Genomic DNA, 21,018 nt, shown 5'->3' with positions numbered 1-21,018 from the left:
AAACAGAAGGAAGGCAGGAAAGAAAGAAGAAAGGAAGGAAGGAAGAAAAAAAACTCCAGCTGTTCATTTTCTTTAAAAAAAAAAAAAACAGGGCGCCTGGGTGGCTCAGATGGTTAAGTGTCTGCCTTCGGCTCAGGTCATGATCCTGGAGTCCCGGGATCGAGTCCCGCATCGGGCTCCCTGCTCAGCGGGGAGTCTGCTTCTCCCTCTGACCCTCCCCCCTCTCATGCTGTTTCTCTCTCGCTCGCTCCCTAAAAAATAAAATATTTAAAAAAAATAAAATAAAAATAAAAAAACAAAACAAAACTGAATTATCAACCTAAACTGGCAATTTCTTTAGTAGATGTGTGAGTAAACAACCAATTCAAGTTACTTCTTCATCTTAGGTTGCTAATCTTGATACTGTAGAAGAGCAGAGGTTTAAAATTTTCTCACATTCAAATAAAAAAGAAAAATTATTCAATACTGTATATTTTACTTCATTGAGTCATTTTTTGAAGAGGGCTAATTGACATAGGAGTCATTTAAATAAATTCATAGCCTTCCAGAATATTCTATCAACTGGAATATCCAATTCTTTTCTTTTTTTTTTACTAATCCATTAAAGATTTTATTTACTTATTTATTTTTTCTATCTTAGGATTTTTTCCTTTTATTTTTTAATTTAAATTCAATTAATTAACATATAATGTATTATTAGTTTCAGAGATAGAGTTCAGTGACTCATCAGTCTTATATAATAACCATTGCTCATTACATCACATGCCCTCCTTAATGCCGATCACCCAGTTACCCCATCCTGCCACCCCATTCCCCTCCAGCAACCCTCAGTTTGTTTCCTATGGTTAAGAGTCTCTTACGGTTTGTCTCCCTCTCTGATCTCCTCTTGTTTCATTTTTCCCTCCCTTCCCCTATGATCCCCTGTTTTGTTTCTTAAATTCCACAAATGAGTGAGGTCATATAATAATTGTCTTTCTCTGACTGACTTATTTCGCTTAGCATAATACCCTCTAGTTCCATCCACGTCGTTGCAAATGGCGAGATTTCATTTTTTGATGGCTGAGTAGTATTCCATTGTATATATATACACACTACATCTTCTTTATCCATTCATCTGTTGATGGACACCTAGGCTCTTTCCATAGTTTGGCTACAGTGGACATTGCTGCTATAAACATTGGGGTACAGGTGCCCCTCTGTATCACTACGTTTGTATTTTGAGTGGGTAAATACCTAGTAGTGCAATTCTTTTTTATTGTTATGTTAATCGCCATACATTACATCATTAGTTTTTGATATGGTGTTCCATGATTCACTGTTTGCATATAACACCCAGTGCTCCATTCAGTATGTGCCCTCTTTAATACCCATCACCAGGCTAACTCATCTGCCCACCCCCCGCCCCTCTAGAACCCTCAGTTTGTTTCTCAGAGTCCATAGTCGCTCATGGTTCATCTAGTAGTGCAATTCTTAATCAATCTGAATGAACAGTAATTTATAGTATACTCCCTAGCCTTCATTTCTTCCTCTTTATGATTATATACTTTTTTCAGGCCAAAGGATATATGTGTATAGTAGGTAAGAATGCAGATCTCAAAGTCTGACACACCTGAATTTGAATGCTCTTCCACTCTTGCTAATTCAAAGTATAGTTTTTACACCGGAAATATCAGTATCACCTGGGAGCTTATTAGAAATGTAGTATCTCTCGCCAGGTCCACTGAATAAGCTTGTACATTTTACAAAAGCCACAGGTGAACTAACACTCATTAAAATTTAAGAAGTACTGACATACATTAGTTATTAGATAAATATCCTTGAGCAAGTTAGAGGATTTCTCAAAGACCCAGTTTTCTCATTGAAAAAATGACACTAATAATGATGTCAAGAGCTTAGTATTATTATGAGAAATAATTAAATAACGCTACTTAGTAAATACTCATAAGGTCTAACTGGTATTAAATCTTATCTACCTCAAATTTGTACATTCACGATTTCTTCCAGTATATTTACTTGTGGAATTACATTGGCATCCCACCCAGATAAATTAAATTCTTTTAGTCAAGAAGTCACCCTGAGAATAAGCCTACAACAAAAATAGAAGTTAATTAATAATGCCATCTTGCATTCATTTATAGCACAATGTAGCACCTGTTTTTCAATTCGCCTCAAAACATTTCCCTTTGAAATAATGTGTTTTCTGTTTCTGTAGAGTCAAAAAAGTTAAAGAATTTGGTCTGAAAACAAACATGACTCTCCCTCCCTGACATATAATCTAACTAATTCCACATTTAATTAGTCATTGTGATTTCTGTATTCTGCCATTCATACATTTAGGATAGTCACTGATCCCCCATAGGACTCAAATAATGTACTAGGTGTCTAGAGCTTCAATTCCAAATGATAAAAAAGAAAGTCTCAATAGACCCCATTTTAATCCAATTAAGGCAAGATACATCATATTTCATTCTGTGATCATTTTTCATGGGACTCTGATGTCCGGATTATCTACTTCTTACATTTGAAGGAAAAAGGTAAGCTGATAAAAATTAATAAAATTAGAATCATTTTCCGTTGTCATTGAGTGAATATTAATCACTTAAGTAGAAAGTACATATCATATTTTTATTAAACTTTTATTGAAAACACACTTTACGTTTGTAAATGATGCATAAAAATGGTATTCACATACCCAAAATTGAAGAGAAGAATGCTTTGAATCTTTCAGTAATGAAAACTTATTTTAGTATGGATAACTCATGTATATATTTCTTAAAAATTAAATGTTTCAACTTCTGGCAATATAGCATTTCAAATAGTACAAAGAACTCTCCTTTTACGTTGTACAAGATCTTGTTGTACAAGATCCTGGATATTTTAAGAAACAAAAGGATTTATAAGTGCCAAAAAAGCAGGCAAAATATCTGAATGCCAAGATATATATAAAATACAGTAAGCTAAAAATCTGAACTGTGAGTGATAAGTAAACAGGACATTCAGAGTTGTCCTGGGACAAATTCTTGTAACAGTGCTGTGATTTGTAGACTAAGACAAGCTAAACATAAGGTCTAGCACTATATCTAACAAAAGATGTACAGAAACTTTACAAAGAAATTTTAAAATATTATTGAATAGAATAAAGACTTGCTCAATGGCAAGAATAGAAGGACAAAATATCATAATGATATCAATCTTCCCAATTTGGTCTGAATCAATGCATTACCAATCAAAATCCCAGCAAAGATTTTCTTGGATAATGACATGCTGAATCTAAAACTTAGATTACATGTGAAGGTTCAAGAATACTCAAGATCCTTCTGAAGAATATGGTGAGCAACTGGGCCTGCCAGAAATTGAGCTTGATAACTGGAGCTCACTGGGGTAATGCAAGCTAATACATGGCCCCAGGAAAACTGGTTAGAAAAACATTTAATTTAAAGTGCAACCTAACACTAATACTGACATTAGTCGCAGGTAGATTAAATAAATCTGAAAGACACAGAACTTTTTAGAATAAAATTTGTAAGAAATGTTTACAATCTCAGGATAGGGAAGGATTTCTTAAAACACACACCCTGAAATACTAATAACTTTTTTTTTACTAATAACTTTTAAAAGGCGACTGTGACTACATTAAAATTAAGAGCGTATTTTATCAAAATACACCATCAGGACAATGAAAAGACAAGTCACAAGCAAGACACAAAAAGATATTTGCATTACACAGAACTTAAATGAGTTACCATCAAGAATACATAAGCTACAAATCAATTTAAAAAATTAAAATGTGCAAAAGATCTGAACAGATATTTCACTGAAGAAACAAAAATCATGAATGGATATAAAATAAGATGTCTGCCTCATTACTAAGAAGTAGAGGTTCTGCTTTACATCCATTTGATGGCCTACAATTAAGAAGTCTGACATGGCCATTTATTGGCCAGAATATGGATCAATGGGGACTCATATAAAGCTGGTGGAGGTATAAACTGATACAACAATTTTGGAAAACAATTTTCATACTTTGTGAGTACCCTACAGTCTATTAATTCTCCTATCATGTATATAACGCCCTACAGGTATCCCTGCATTTATGTACCAGGAGACTTGTTCAAGAAAACTCAGCAGCAGTATTCATAGTAACACTCATCTGGAGATAATTCAAATAATAATTTGCCAACAGAGAATAAGTGAACCAATTGAGATATGTCCTCATAAAATAATTTTTAACTGTGAATAAGAGTGAATTAAAGCTACGTGCAAACACCCAGATAAATCACACACACGTAACGTTGAGGGAAGAAAGCAGGTCGCCAATGGTTACCTACACTACAACATGATTTTAATAAATCTGAAAAACAAGCAAACTAACAACCACCATGTTTCACAAAACATTTATGTGAGGTACATCTATTTTCAAAAAGAAAACAAATGAGCAACCAAATATCTAGCGTTTTGGCCACCTCTGACAGGAAGGCAGGGTGAGAGCAAAGGAGACGATTACAAAGGCAGCTTGAAGGTTGCTGGCAATATTCGTGGGTTTTACGTTGTATCATAGATTTAAACATGATTAATATGCCTCATAACTTACATATGGATAAAGAGACGTATGTACCAATTAAATACACTGTTCCTATGTTATAAAATCACCTAACATAAAAAATAAACTAATAATTAGAAATACACTGATTATTTTGGGTTCCACAATTTAACTGAGGTCTCTCACCTTTTATGAACATGTTACATGGACATCGTTTCCAAGGTAAAGGAAGCATACTAAAGAAAATAAAGTATGAAAAATAAACAAGTAATGGGAAATAATAAAATGAGCAGATCCAATTTAAACTCACCACCAGAGCTTTAGATCTATTGCTTAGAAGTTTCTCAATATCCCTGGCTGCAATTTCCACCAGCTGCCGTGCATTATTTGGTTCCACAGTATACAAATCCTGATACTTCTCATAAATCTGCATGAAGAGAAAAGAAAATTAATAAGAATAATTGCTTATATGGTTCATAAGTTCACGGTAGGATGTATTTTAAACCATAAACAATGATTAGAAAAAGACCCACTCTTTCCTTTCTTCATTTCGATCTTTTTGGAATTTGGATGTGTCAAAAATACATATGTGTAAATAAAAATTCACCAAAAGACCACCAGCTAGCCAAAACAGCATGCCATGTGAACAGGCTGTAAAATATCTTGTAGCACAATGATCTGTGTATGCAATTTTTTTAAAGGATTTTTTTTTTAAGATTTTATTTATTTATCTGACAGAGAGAGAGTACAAGCAGGGGGAGCGGCAGAGGGAGAGGGAGAAGCAGGCTCCCCGCTGAGCAGCTGAGCAGGGAGCCCGATGCAGGACTTGATCCACCTGAGCTGAAGGCAAACACTTAACCAACTGAGCCACCCAGGTGACCCTCAAGTAACTTTTTTTTTAAGATTTTATTTATTTGACAGAGAGAGAAGGAACACAAGCAGGTGGAGCGGGAGAGGGAGAAGCAGGCTTCCCGCCGAGCAGGGAGCCCAATGCGGGGCTCGATCCCCCGACCCTGGGATCATGACCTGAGCCAAAGGCAGACGCTTAACCGACTGAGTCACACGGGCAGCCCTGTGTATGCAATTTGTGACTTGAAATTGTACCTCCCTGAATTCAAAACCTGGTATTAACTGCCATCGGGTTTTTTTGGTTTTTGTTTTTTGTTTTAAAAGAAAGGCCATGCTAGAAAACAGTAGGACGGAAGCATGGCAGGTCAGACTTGTGCAGTGAACCAAGGTAGGAGGAAGGGGAAGGAGCAAGGATGTATTGAAGGATACTTCCCATGGTTATCCCTAGCTACAATCACTGAGATTAAAGCGTATGCTGCTAAACCTTATGAAGAGAGGGAGAGGGAGAGAGAGAAGAGAGAGGGGCAGGGAGAGAGGGAGAGGGAGAGCAAGAGAAAAAGAGAATGAAGCCCCTGCTAAGGTTCATCCATGTAACACAGAGAGCTTTATGACACAGAGGGGTTGAAGGTCACTGAGGTCTACATTAAAGTTCGGTTAAATAAATTTGTAATAGTGTAAATATTTTTCATTAGCAAACTGAATCTTTGGGGTTTTGTTTTCTTTGAATCACTGAATCAAACTATGCTGAAAGTAAGCTAGGCAGCAAAAGAAGCCTATAATTTTGCCTCACATCAGTGTCTACAGAAGGATTTCCCTGGAGTGGCATCAGATGCACCCGTTTTGCAGAGCCCGCACACTCCTGGTGGGGTGGGGGGGGGGAGAATTAAAGAATGTGGGGTGAGGGGAAAGAGCGACCATGCTTGTGGCTACAGGGCTGAGCCGAGTAGGAAATCCCTTATGCATCCAACAGATGGGTTGCACATGCATGACTAAACCATCTTTGAAAGCCAGGGCCTGGCAGGTTTTTACCGTCTTTGGAGAAGTGAATCCAGGCACATGCAGGAACCAGTTTAACCCTGCTTTTTCTGGCAGAACTCCAGCTTTCTGCAATACTACCAACAGGTCCTACAGCCCAGTTCCAGCTGACCACGGATGCTTCTGGTAAACACGGGTTTCAAATATACACAGATGCGTTTGCTACCATTTCTTTGTAACCGGACACGTTGGTTTTACATCGTTTTCATTTTTTTAAGTGACTCAAAAGTAATCATTTTAAACGATTTAAATCAAGCTTTGACTCCTAAATTTTTTGACTTATTCAAACTATGAGGTTTTTCTCATAGTCTAAATTTTGACCCTGTAGGTTTATCATCCCAACTATTCAAGGCACGGTCATCTAGTCATATAAAATCCCCATATTCAGTTTTATTTGGGATTCCTGTGTATTACTGGATTGCTTACACTTTCTGCTGAGGGGCAGATTACTGAGTCCTATTTTAAAGACCAGGTTGTCCATGAACAACTCCATCCAGCCCAAGGCTCTCTCTTTCATTTTAGCCTAAGATGACATGCAGGAACATGAATTCCTGAAAAGATTAATTGATTTGGGGTACAAACAGATAAACCTCAACATCACTGTAATTGATCCAGGACATTTAGTTCTTTGCAGTAAAACCGATAAAGCTAATTGGAGCGAAAGGCAGGTGTGCTCTGCGCTATTAATATCGTGTTCACTTCTGTATGAAGTCTGACCTTCTTCCTGTGGTATAGGGACTATAACAGAATTCAGAGTTGGTAGAGATCAGTTCCAAATATATAATTTGTACTTTGCATTATGTACTAAACATAATGTCACTTATTAAGTCACTACCTACAAATGCCAGATTTATTGCAAGTTCTTTAAAGAAGAAATGGGTTATGAATCAGAAACAATTCAGTTCAAGTATATGCAGATCCTCTCAAATATATACAGAATATTCTCTCAAATTGATTCTAGGGTAATTTTTTAATGCTTAGAAAATTAAAAAAAAAGACAGTACCTAATTCACAAATAAACTTTAAATAAATGAAGTTAAGGAAACTTACATCTACAGTCCCAATACAAATTTCCTGTTGTACTTTGTAAGGTATAAAACCACATATGAAATGTTTCTTGGTAATAAAAATGAATTAAAACCATATAACTGCCCCACCAAAAGAACTAGTTTTTGCTTCTGTTTTTTTTTTTTTTTTTAAGATTTTATTATTTATTCATTTGAGAAAGAGAGAAAGAGAGAGCACAAGCAGGGGGAGGGGCAGAGGGAGAAGCAGACTCCCCGCTGAGCAGGGAGCCCCATGCGGGGCTCGATCCCAGGACCTGGAGATCATGACCTGAGCCTACGGCAAACGTTTAACCACCTGAGCCACCCAGGCTCCCCTTGCTTCTGGTTTTAAAGAATATAATATTCTTTGTTGCTGCAAGAGGTACTGCAAAGGCTCTCAAAAAGTCTCCTGGTATATGTTTAGTAAAAGTTTTCAGAGGAGAAGGGCTCAAGTGGATTTTTAAGATTATATGATATATTTTTACAAAGTACATATATTGATAATTCTTCCAGCCACAAAATAAACCCCATTTCTAAAATATTTAACATGTTAACATGGTTTTTTAAAACAGAACCTTAAGAATATTCCGTTTTCTCTTCCTAGTCCTTTTTTTTTAAGACTTTATTTGAGAGAGAGAGAGAGCACACAAGCAGGGAGAGAGGCAGAGGGAGAAGGAGAAACAGGCTCCCCACTGAGCAGGGAGCCCAACGCGGGGCTCAATCTCAGGATCTCAGGATCATGACCTGAGCCAAAGGCAGATGCTTAACTAACTGAGCCACCCAGGTGTCCCTTTTTTTCCTTTTTAAAAAAATAATAGTCTGTTTTACCATTTTATCTCATCTCTTTCCAGAAAAAAATAAATAAAACAAAAGAACACTGTGAAAATAATATGAGTTTCTGATACCAGACAGAGCTCCATGCAAATCATATGTCAATTCCTCTTGCACTGTGTGACGCTGGCTTGCATTTCTTCTACTAGAAAGAGTGTAGCACATAATGAGAATCCTAGATGGGACGTTTTTCCTCCTGAATGATACACTCATATGCTTTAATTTTTCTGCAGTTCAAATCCTCTCACTTCCGTCCTTGCCACAAGTTTTGACAGAAAGAATATCTGTCACCTGTCCATTCTTGCTTTCTTACAATCTTAATTAAATGGCTTTAATGACCATTCACTATTACATTCATAAACAACAGAGAATATATTGTCCCTTCCTTTTTCCACTGGAATCCTCTAAGTCTCTTGGCTCCAAGTCCATAGTTCCAAGATAATCTTCAGAATGATACATTTAAAAATAACCTCAAGTGTAATATTTAAAAAGTGACACCACTCATTGATATAACTGCTTCATAAACATACCTAAAGAACTAGTTCAGAAATCATAATACTATTATACCATGGAATAACACAGATAACCCAGAGTAAGACCAGCTTCCAAGTTTTGGATGACCTAGAAGATTGTATTAGCAATCACTTTCAGGCTTCTACTCTATACCACTCTGAGGTGTTTCAGATACATTATATCATTTACTCACTTTAAGAAACCTGAAAAATACATTTAATTAACCATTGCATTAATGCGAATACTGAAACTCAGGCTTTGGAGTATCAGAGTGAAGGCAGTTTGGGTCCCATTTCACATCGTAAAGGAGCAAACCACTGCCCAAAGCAGCCAAAGATAAAATGGTAACATGGCATGTTTAGGCCAAGTGGATCTGCAATACCACTCTGCCCGGGATCTCCCTTGGCTTTAGCAGGATGTGGAGAAATAGGAAGGGCCACTGGGATGAACAAGAAAGGTAGTTCAGAATTAATCAGTCTGCCAGGAGACTGCGTCAGTGAAGAATCAAGGGAATTTCAATGCAGTGCTTGAGAGATGGAAAGTGGGGAGCGGAGTTTCAGCTGAAGGATGACGTTGCAAACCACCCAGAGCTGAGGGGCCTTAAGGAGGCTGAAGATATTGGCCAAGTTCTTAATAGCATTCATCTTCAATATCTATGCCAAGAGCACAGAAAAGAGCGAATATACCACACATCTTGTCACATGTCACCCAGATGCCAAGTAGCAAAGTTAAGAACATTAGAGATTATTGGAAGGGAGTTGGGACGGAAACCTGGACATTCTGAGACTAAGTTTTCTCCCCCAGACGGGGAGATAATGGCAGCTCTTAAATAAGTTAAGTTCCCTAAGGAGAAACAAATTTCTTCATATTAAGTCTTAAATATGTAAATTTTGACAACCCCTTCCCTCCCATGGAACTCATCCTGAATAGGCAATCCAGATTTTTGCCATGCCCACAGTCATCTTTCTGAGACAAGTTTTCCTTTTGACAGTCCCTGATGAATGAAGAGTCCTACACATTTCCTTAAAAATGGGTAGCAATATTCTAATGTATGACCTTGACCTTGGCCCCTGACTAATTGCATCAGGACATACCAGATCTAGAAGCAGCTAACTTCTGACTCAATGGCCTGTAAACAGGTACAAAAGATTTGTATAAATGATGACAACACACTGAACCAATCACACTCTTTCAACCACATGGGAAACAATAGTTAGGTGGATCAGGGCAGAAGAAGCAGAAGTTTGACTAGTGGAAGGAAGCACACAGATATTACTGAGTGACAGAAGGGATGGCTATGGTAGGTGGTACACTGGCCTCCCAAAGGTATCCACAGGCTTATCTCCAGAACCTGTGACTATATGTTGTTACATGGCAAAGGGGGAATTAAGTTTGAGGATGAAATGAAATTTTACTAATCAGGTGAATTGAAAAGAAAGAGATTTATCCTGGACCGTCTTGGTAAGTACAACGCCATCACAAGGGTCCTGAAAAGTGGAAGGAGAAGACGTGACTATGCAAGAGGAAACCAGAGAGATTGTAGCATGAGGAGAAATCCTCCCAATGTTGCTGGCTTTAAAGATGGAGGAAAGGGGCCATGTGCCAAGGGAAGAACTTCCTGATCTATAGGCTGTGAAATAATAAATTTGTGTTTTAAGCCAATACATTTTTGGTGATTTGTCACACTAACAATAGCAAATTAAAACAATGAACTATTTGTGAAGAGTTCCCAGCTGAGAGGTAACAATAAAAATCAGCCTCTGGATAGTAAGTCTATAATAAACTCCTCAAGTGATTCACTCTTCCAAAAAATAAAAATGCTAAGAAAGAACCCAGAATTTGAAAGTTGTGATTAACATTATTAATTACCACTTTGCACCTTCGTTTCGTTACTCATTCAATTCATTTCATTCATAGGAAGAATAAGCTCTATTTGGAGAAATGTACAATTTCCTTTCGACTTTACAAAATAATGAAATTATCTCAGGACTCCTATTATGACCCTCACAATAATGTGAGATCCTGCGAAGAAATTCTAGAGAGAAAAGCTGAAAATATCAAAATAGATGTGCACACATTGTCCAAAAATATATATGAATGGGATGAACGAATATGATCCTACCTCCTAATAATGAGAGGGACTAAAAGAAAATGTGACAGAACTCCCACCATCATTCTCATTTCACTGCCTTTACTGGCTAACAGGAGTACATTCTTGCATCTTCAGTACTAATGCAGGCAGGCAAAGAGATGCGTTGTCACCTCAACTGCTTTAGAGACTCACAAAATCAATTTCACTTACTTTTACTTAAATTTTGCAATGTGGGATGGCTTGGTTATATTTTTTTTCTCCTTTATTAAGTGTTTTGTGGGCTTTTGAACTTCTTGTTCCCTAGCAACTGGAAATGTCTTGTTTCTAAAAGATGTATTAACACAAAAGAATGATATAATGTCCTTTCGTGGTCACTTTCAAAGATCAAAGTTCCCTTACCTTAAGAAATTTTGCAATGAATCACAAGTATAATAAAGTCCTTCTTTTTTTTTTTAAGATTTTATTTATTTATTTGAGAGAGAGAATGAGATAGAGAGAGAGAGCATGAGAGGGGGGAGGGTTAGAGGGAGAAGCAGACTCCCTGCCGAGCAGGGATCCCAATGCGGGACTCGATCCCGGGACTCCAGGATCATGACCTGAGCCAAAGGCAGTCGCCCAACCAACTGAGCCACCCAGGCACCCAAAGTCCTTTTTATTTATCGTAAGTTACATCATCAGACAAGCTGGCCAACAGAAAGAGATGTTCAGATATATGAAGAATCCTTCATCTAAGGTAAAAAAATAACTAGTGATACTAGATCTGAATTGACGTTAGAATATATTTTACCAACAACAAAGAATTTTAAAAAGTCTACCTTCCTCCACTGGAAATTAGCAGAGTTAAAAAAAATTAATACTGCCATAAAAGAATATGCAATATTTACTAATTAACTCCTGATCTCTTCAAACACTCCCCTCCTCCTCCTCTTCAATTAAAACAGTAAGTGATGCAATCTCAAAAATAAATGTCGTTTTGAAAATCTCTCACTCTCTAATACTCTAATACATTGTCAGCTGTGTTTAACACGATTGGTAAAAATCACTTTAAATTATAACCTTTTGTTTCCTTTCCCCCTATAACCTAGCTTTCTGAGATAGAATACTACCTCTGAACTTTTTATGGCTTGAGATTTCCATTCAGCTACCTTCAGGCAAATGCAAACATCATCTAACATAACTTATTAAGTATCACGTTTATTATATATTTCCTGTTTCCTTTAACCAGAATGTAAATTTTAAGGGGACAGACATTTTTGCCTGTTTCGTTCACTGGTACAGAGCAGCACAGAATCCAGTGCATACACAGATACTAGGTCCTAGGAGCACTAGGAACTAGCAACGAGTAGATACTAGTTACTGCACCTAGGCTTTGCTAGGAATGTGAATGCTGACTTGTAGCAAGTTCCTCCTTGTATTTTAAAATTAGTATTTATTTTGAACTAAAAAAATAACAAAGTCACGTAAGGTGCTATGCAATTAGATAATGGAATTTATATACAACACCCGAATGATAATTAGATACCAAAAATAGAGTGGATACACAAAATGAGGTAATGCGCAATACGAAGAATATTAGGGTTCCACTGAAGAGGTACAGAAAATTGTGTTGTCAGAATTCAGAGGAAAGTAAAATCACATGGGTTATGATCGACAAAAGATGGGATTGCAGCCACACTTTGAAGGATATATGTATTAATAAGGGAGGAAAGCAATCAGAATGCGTGTGATATAAGGAATTATTGGAAAATATGGACTGAAAGGCAAAACGAGACACTATCAGGGGCACCTATAACATTCAGGGTACTTCCTCAGCTTGGATTGGCATCCCAACCATGTTTTGCTGGCAGCAGGATCATGTGATTTCAAATGCGGAGTGTCTTCTGCCTACACTCCAGAAGTGGATGAAAAGCCAGCCAGGATGCCCTGGGGCAGCAAGATGCCTCTTGGTCAGTTGATGTCAGAGTTTGCGGGCAGCCGCACTGGTGGCGGGGTGCATGGGGTCAGCTCGTCTCCCAGCGGGAGCCGCCTGGCCTGGGTCCGCCAGGACTGCTTCGAATCCGTTGCCGATGCCTCGAGAAGTGTGCAGGGCTCAACTCTGGAAAGAGACTTCCGGCGCCTCCCGAATGTGGCATTTGTCTCGGAGAATAGCGCTGTAGCTGCAGGCCATGACTGCTGCCCAGGGCTCTTCAACTACAATGACCGTGGCTGCTTGACCTTCATGTCCAAACTAGACATTCCAAGCCAGAGCATCGGGGGCAACATGTCTGCCAAGGAACGCTTCCAGCCACGACTGAGGACCGCCACACAGCCCTGGAGATGCGCGACCAGAACTGCATCACGCAAGTGTCTATTTAGGAGGTGGACGAGCGACACTGTCGCAAACTGTGCACCGCTGCCATCGATGGGAGCCAGGACAATTTGCGATTTCCAGACCTTAAGAGTCTTCCCTCCAGGGCCTCCTGATAATGGGAAGCTGAGTGAGCCTCCCACATCCAGCACGACAAACTGACAGACTGACAAACTGACAAATGTGCTGACGCAGCCCTGGCGTGTGCATGGCAGTGAGGAGAGCCAGCCGCAAGGAAACACGGAAGACGCATTTCGCGCAAAAATCATCTGTGCGTTTTTGTTTGAATATAATTGGTGAAAGTGTTGGGTTTTTTATTTTTTTTTAAGATTTTTTTTTTTTTTAATTTTTATTTATTTGAGACAGAGAGAATGAGAGACAGAGAGCATGAGAGGGAGGAGGGTCAGAGGGAGAAGCAGACTCCCTGCCGAGCAGGGAGCCCGACGCGGGACTCGATCCCGGGACTCGATCCCGGGACTCCAGGATCATGACCTGAGCCGAAGGCAGTCGCTTAACCAACTGAGCCACCCAGGCGCCCCGAAAGTGTTGGGTTTTTTAAAAGCAGCAGTGATTTGGGGGTTTTTTTGGTTTTTGTTTTTGCTATTGCATTCCATTCTTGACCAAAGCTGCTCTTTAAGTAGTTAATTATGGAAAATTTTCACACTAACTTAAAGGAAAGGGTGGGAGGTAAGTAAATTCATCTGTAAACAATTAAATAAAAATACTGAATGTGGAAAAAAAACAATTCAGGGTAATGGTTTACACCTTATAATAGTCAACTCCAAGCTATCTTGTTCAGAACTCCTAGTAAAATTAGCACATAGGAAGAATTCAAAATATAACATAGGCTTACTATGAACATCATCTGAATATAGGTATACACACCCATGTAATTACATACATATACACACATACACACATATACATGCATACACATATACAATTGATCATGTTCTCGAATTTATAGTGCATATTTTCTGAGGATAACTATATCCAACTGGCATTCAAAAATCAAACATAAGAGTTCAATATTTCCCTAGTCTTTCCATTCTTTCTATCTGATATGATACAGCTTTTTAGCTGAGACAGTATCACATTTCAGATGAGACATTATCTTTAAGAAGAGTATTTAGGAAGAATGAAGTCACAATTGGAGAACCTTCCACAGAATATATTGCTACGTGCTCTAGTTCTTATTGACAAGAATTTGATGGTGACACTTTCAAGCTTGCATTAAAGATGGTAGAAGGGAAGGGGAAAAAAAAAAAAAAGATGGTAGTAGGACCAGAACAAGCAACAACCATAAACATGCCTGTGCTTTCTTCATACTCCACGGAGGAACAGGTGCTAATATTTAACTACAAATGAAGTAAAATATAAGGACTCATTCCTGGAACACAGTAACTAAACTATAACAAAGACTAAGGTGAGCAAAAAAATAATTCATAGCAAGAATTCTTCAGTTTTTAGCTTGGAGATATTTCACACATAAAGTAAAGAGTAAAGATTCTGAGTATCTTTAAGAATACTCAGAATCAGGAGCACCTGGGTGGCTCAGTCGGTTAAGCGTCTGCCTTCGGCTCAGGTCATGATCTCTGGGTCCTGGGATCGAGCCCCACATTGGGCTCCCTGCTCAGTGGGGAGTCTGTTTTTCCCTCTCCTTCTGCCCCTCTCCCCTACTCACGCTCTCTTCACCCTCTCTATCTCTCAAGTAAATAAAATCTTTTTAAAAAAAAAAAAGAAAGAATATTCAGAATTAGGGGCGCTTGGGTGGCACAGTCGATCAAGCACCTGACTCTTGGTTTTGAGTCAGGTCATGATCTCAGGATCCTGGGATCAAGCCCTGCATCAGGCTGCACGCTCAGTGCAGAATCTGCTTGTCCCTCGTCATCCCCCTCTGCACCTCCCTCCCCCAAATAAATAAATAAAATCTTCAAGAAAAATAAATACTCAGAATTTAAAAAAAAATGAATAGTCAGAATTAAAACAAGGAAAGCATTAAGAAACATAAAATAAGAAACCCCCTACTTGGTTTTTTTGGTTTGTTAATTCCAGAGATGACATTTTAACCTAGCCTCTCTCTCTTTACATATCCGGAACTATATACGAATTGTATACGTATTTTGAACAGCAAATTCATATGCAATTAAAAGTGGAAGAGATCATACTAGATTCCATTAAAGCTGAATTAAAAAATAATTAACCACAGGCTGGATGAGCTGCTTGCTTAATGTCCCTAACCCCAAATGGCCCAAATTCATTTTACTGCCAACAAAAGAATTTTAAAAATCTGCTCTTAACCATTATACCTTATTAACAAATGGCTTTTCTCAAGAAAAATGCTACCTACCAATGCTGATTGGTATTAGCAACTTTACAAATTTATGTTCATTTAAAGAAGTCCATACATTTGCCCTTGCCTCAAATGTTTCAGTCCTTCTAGAGAAGTTTTTCAGACATTTTTACCAGATAACTCTTGGCTGTGAGATGTCCTGTGCGTCGTAGGATGTTTAGCAGCATCCTCAGCCTCTACACACTAGATGCCAGGAGCAACCCCCTCCCCCAGTTGTGACAAGCACAAATGTTTCCAAGCACTGACAAATGTCTCCTGGGGGACAAAACTGCCCCCGGCTGAGCACCACAGCTCTAGATATAAAGACAATAAATGTCTTCAGGAAAAATAAATAATAAGAAGCTGTATGTTGTATACCGAGAGCGTGCAGTAGCAAATAATGGTCTTTGATGCCATTTATCTTCATTCTAAAGAAGCTACTGCTTGGCTCTATCATTTAGGGGTTCTTAGCTTCCATCTTCGTTGTGTAGCTCAGAGACAAGAAAAGAGCACAGGTAGCATTGTATCATTCTCTCTGTGATTAGTATTACCAAACCATTAGATTGCTATTTGGAAAAACAATGAATAATCAATCATGTATCTTTCAAGTATTAGTATAACTTAAGTGTTAATTATTGATTGATAATGGAACAGATTGGTAAGGTAAAAAAGGAAACATTTTAATAGTTTTCACTATTAGTGCTTGTGAACACACAGTACTTCATTTAAAAGCCTGTTAATAAAATATTGAAAGTCGCCATCAGATTAGAAATCCCCTAGAGTTTATTCCATACCTTTGACAATGAATGTAATTAGCCACTGTTTAAAAAAAAAAAAAAAAAATTAGGTTCTTACTTTAAAATCTCCAGTAAGTGGGTGAAGGGAATCTATATTCTGATAGCACTGATAGTACTATGTGGAGTCAAAATAGCTTTCTGTCTACTTAGAGGGAAAAAAAAAAGTGCTTTTTCCCCCCTAAAATAGCTACAATCTCCAGTTGCCTATATAATATGGCAACTCATTTGGTTACATTTCATCACTGAGAGAATAAGGCAATTCTAAATAAAACCAGAATGTAACGTAACAATAAATAGTGATATTTGAAAAGTAATTCTACTATTCTTGCAAAGTAGTTCTATTACATTTATAAAGTAATTGTTACTTTTATAAAGGAATATGAATATAAAGCTACATTTTAACATGCAGTAAGCATTTAACTTTTTCATAGCATCTTGTATTGCTTTCATGTTTCATTTCATATTCCCTTTTACCCCTATAACATTTCTGCAAGGAAGAGAGAGTGTTAGGATCTATCTCACTTTACAAGCATGTAACAGGACATCTAACACCATCCAGCTACTTAGCAGCACTCCCCAGAGGAGAAAAGATGATCCCAGCCCTTGTTGCCTCTGCATCTTGCTGATTCTCTAGTCTGAATCACCAATGATTAATTATGTTCTGCTCTGGAGTATCTTCTTTTGTAAATAGATTAATATATTAAACTCTCCACCACCTAGAAAATGAATATTCTATTTACATAAGTGACGCGACCACAATGTCAAAAGTAAAAGCATCAGTCTGTTAATACCATGAGTTACTAATGAAAAGAAATTATTCACTTAAAACATTTATGTAAATACTAACTTAATTAAGAGTACTGAATGCTCAATATTTATTTTTTTTTTAAGATTTTTTATTTATTTATTTGAGAGAGAATGAGGGACAGAGAGCACGTGAGGGAAGAGGGCAGAGGGAGAAGCAGACCCCCTGCTGAGCAGGGAGCCCGATGCAGGACTCGATCCCGGGACTCCAGGATCATGACCTGAGCCAAAGGCAGTCGCTTAACCAACTGAGCCACCCAGGCGCCCCTGAATGCTCAATATTTAGACATGTTTCATATTGACAGCTTTGAGAGCATACTGAAATATGAAGGTATTGATTTTCACATAACTTTAACTTAGGAAATCATAACAGTGAATCAAAAACCAGAAAGTTCTATGATGATGCCATTGCAGAATGAATTTATCTTCAAAAATACACTTCGGCGGGGGGGGGGAATAATCCACAGATTTTCTTAAAATGTTTGCATATTCTAGGCAAACATGTTAGAGACCCAGACAGAATTTGCATTTAACAAGAAAGCCTTAAAACAAAGTGACAGGCATAATTTCAGCTCTCTTAGAAAGCTAAAAGGATACAATAATCTCCGTTAATAAAAAATTTTGATTCCCAGACCATCCTTCATTGTCAGAAGATACAACACAACATTAGAATTGAAATAGAAGGGGAGTATGGAGTAGTGTCTGATAATGTGGGCGAAGATCTCAAAATGCATATATTGTTAGGAATAACTATAGGACAGCCAGTGCACCCTCCAAAAATACAAGATGAGTCTGGGAAGCTTACAGAGCATCAAAAAAAAAAAAAAACTCTAAGAGAGGCCTGATATCCTAAGTAGGATAGGAAAGGAACAGGGAAGAAAATGTAGCAGGGAGGCTTGGGATTAGTGTGATGTCCAGAAGCTTGCAAATGTCTATGTCTCCAGCCACAGGGAGCAGAAGATATACAGCGAGTCAGGCCTTTGCTGTCCCTGGGCCCCAGGCAAGTGAGGACCCAGGGAACAAAATTTCAGGAGCTACTCACTCACTCTGAGTAGTGCAAGTTGACAACTCTCCAAACGGGTGTCTCCTTCAATTCTGCGTCCTCTGAACATGCCTCACCTCAGTCCAGGTTCTGTGGGTCCCCCTGCCCCACCTGACCCCCATAAGGGAAAGAGACCTACTTGGAAAGACCTATTTGGAAAAACTCTACCTCTTTCAAAATATAGTCTTCACACCTGCTGCCTAATATCAAATTTGTTCTGCTTACAGATGAAAGAGTTACTATAGACTTAATGTGAATGATAACCATCAGCACCCCCCCCCTTTTTTTTTGGTAATAAAGAGGAGGCCCTGAGAAAGTCTTGGATTCCTAAAGGGAAAGGGGAGGTGCAAAGAAACAGAACAAAAGAGACAACAAACTCCCAGGGGCTTGTGATTTGCTTACAGTGTCATGATCTGCTTTCCCCAGAGCAGGGTCACCCAAGCAGAACAACTGAGGATCTCTGACCTATTTGCAGAGTTCTGTTTTCTTTTGCTATAACTTTTTGCAGATTCAGAAGTGTATTTTATAGAAAAACAAACAGTAGTTCATATTTACCAATCTATTATTTAAAAACTTTTTCTTGGGGCACCTGGGTGGCTCAGTCGGTTCATCGGCCCACTCTTGATTTCAGCTCAGGTCTTGATCTCACAGTCGTGAGATCTTAAGATTCCCCTCTCAAAGACACCTGGGTGGCTCAGTCAGTTAAGCATTGGACTCTTGATTTGGGCTCAGGTCATGATCTCAGGGTCCGGGGATCAAGGCCTGCATTGGACTCTGCACTCAGCACGGAGTCTGCTTGTCCCTCACCTTCTGTTCCTCCCTCTGCATTCTCTTTCAAATAAATAAAAAAATAAAATCTTTAAAAAAAAAACTCTCTCCCCCTTCTTCTGCCCCTCCCTCCCCCACATGTGTGCATGCTCTCTCTCTCTCTCAAAAAAAAAACCCTTTTTCATAAAACAAATTATTATAGAACCTGTAATTCAGAATACCTGATAATTTAGATATTGGTTGAAATTTAAGTATATCTTTACATGAAATTTTTATCAACATATTACATGAGAAAATGGTTGCTGGTAAATGCTTTATAAACTTGAAAACTTTGTTTCCAGGACGCTTGGGTGGCTCAGTGGGTTAGGCGTCTGCCTTCGGCTCAGGTCATGATCCCAGGGTCCTGGGATCGAGCCCCACATCAGCTCCCTACTCAGTGGGGAGTCTGCTTCTCCTTCTGTCTCTGCCCCTTCCTCCCCCTGCTTGTGCTTGAACTCTCTCTTTCTCTGACAAATAAATAAAGAAATCTTAAAAAAAAAAACAAACCTTTATTTCCAAGATTAAGACCACGTTGATGTTTTAAATGTTATTTCTTCATTAATATATGATGATCAGCCTCTCCATTTGCCAGCTACAGGAATTTGTATGTCTGTGTGTGTGTGTGTGTGTGTGTTTAAAAGTAATAAAATGTCTTCCCTTTGCTGAAAAGATTTTAAAGAAGAACCAAACAAATAAAGACATCCTGTGCTCATGGATTAGAAGAATTAATATTGTTAAAACAGCCATACTACTCAAAGCCATCTGGAGATTCAATGTAACCCCTATCAAAATATAAAAGGCATTTTTCAAGAAATAGAATAATCTGAAAGTCTGTGTACAGTTTGTTAAAAACAGACAATAATAATGTATTAGCGGTGGGGCGCCTGGGTGGCTCAGTCGGTTAAGCGACTGCCTTCGGCTCAGGTCATGATCCTGGAGTCCCGGGATCGAGTCCCGCATCGGGCTCCCTGCTCGGCGGGGAGTCTGCTTCTCCCTCTGACCCTCCCCCCCTCTCATGTGCTCTCTCTCATTCTCTCTCTCTCAAATAAATAAATAAAATCTTTAAAAAAAAAAAAAAGAGTTATCCATGTTATTATTCATGAACACTTGGCTTATCTCCAATTTTACTATAGTAGTAGTGCAACAATAAGAGTATAAACCCTGGGCGCCTGGGTGGCTCAGTCGGTTAAGCGACTGCCTTCGGCTCAGGTCATGATCCTGGAGTCCCGGGATCGAGTCCCGCATCGGGCTCCCTGCTCGGCGGGGAGTCTGCTCCTCCCTCTCCCGCTCTCCCCTCTTGTGCTCTCTCACTCTCTCTCTCCCTCAAATAAATAAATAAATAAAATCTTAAAAAAAAAAAATAATGTATTAGCGGTATGTAATGTGATAGATATTACAACCATACTGCAATATACAAATGTATCAAAGTAACACAATGTCCACCTTAAATTAACACAATGCCTTAATCATTATCAACCTTCCCTGGGCTAGTGTTTTACGATGCCAGAAGGCATTTTTATAAAATTGGAAAGATGTCTGATTTTAGCCATGTTGCCTCATTGCAGCTGCTTCTGAGCCTTCAGGTAAAAAGCTAGCTGGACCCTGTGATGCCAGTAGAAACAATTCCTTTAAATAATTTGGGAAGAACTATCATTTCCACAATATTAAATATCAACCCAGGAATCTGCTGAATTCCTCTGTTCAACTTCTAATCCTCACCCTGCATCCAATAACCCCAAACTCAGCACAAAGTTCACTCTCAACTCCGGCGTCTTTCAGCTACTCTGCGCTTTAGGTTTCCATGGCCAAAAAGAAATGCAACCCTTTGGCCTCCATCATGAACCTTTGCTCTCTAGGCAAAGGGAAAGGGGCATATGGAATCATTTATCTACGCAAAATAACACTCTTCATGGGCCCCAATATTTAAAATCTTTTTCCAATAATAGATTCTTCTCTCTCTCTTTCTCTCCCCCTTGTTACATA

At 38.5% G+C, this 21,018-nt stretch overlaps 1 protein-coding gene and 1 pseudogene across 10 annotated transcripts in view; one reads left to right on the top strand and one right to left on the bottom strand.

Annotated features, from left to right (window-relative positions):
* CACNA2D1 (calcium voltage-gated channel auxiliary subunit alpha2delta 1) overlaps window positions 1-21,018 on the bottom strand; it is a 507,273-nt gene that overhangs the window by 392,455 nt on the left and 93,800 nt on the right. For all 10 annotated transcript variants that reach the window (XR_010406552.1, XM_064575355.1, XM_064575347.1 and 7 more), the window contains exon 3: window positions 4,851-4,967. Coding sequence is in view for 9 of the 10 variants with exons in the window: in XM_064575355.1 (XP_064431425.1) it covers window positions 4,851-4,967 (117 nt within the window). In the remaining variant the exon portion in view is untranslated. The remainder of the gene's footprint in view (window positions 1-4,850; window positions 4,968-21,018) is intronic.
* On the top strand, window positions 6,306-13,383 carry LOC135362208 (actin-related protein 2/3 complex subunit 1A-like; annotated as a pseudogene).

This window comes from Mirounga angustirostris, unplaced genomic scaffold (assembly GCF_029215605.1).
Source record: "Mirounga angustirostris isolate CCGP_5_RB_7025 unplaced genomic scaffold, mMirAng1.0.hap1 SCAF_12, whole genome shotgun sequence".
Taxonomy (NCBI): Eukaryota; Metazoa; Chordata; class Mammalia; order Carnivora; family Phocidae; genus Mirounga; species Mirounga angustirostris.
This window is presented reverse-complemented; position numbering and strand designations above follow the sequence as displayed.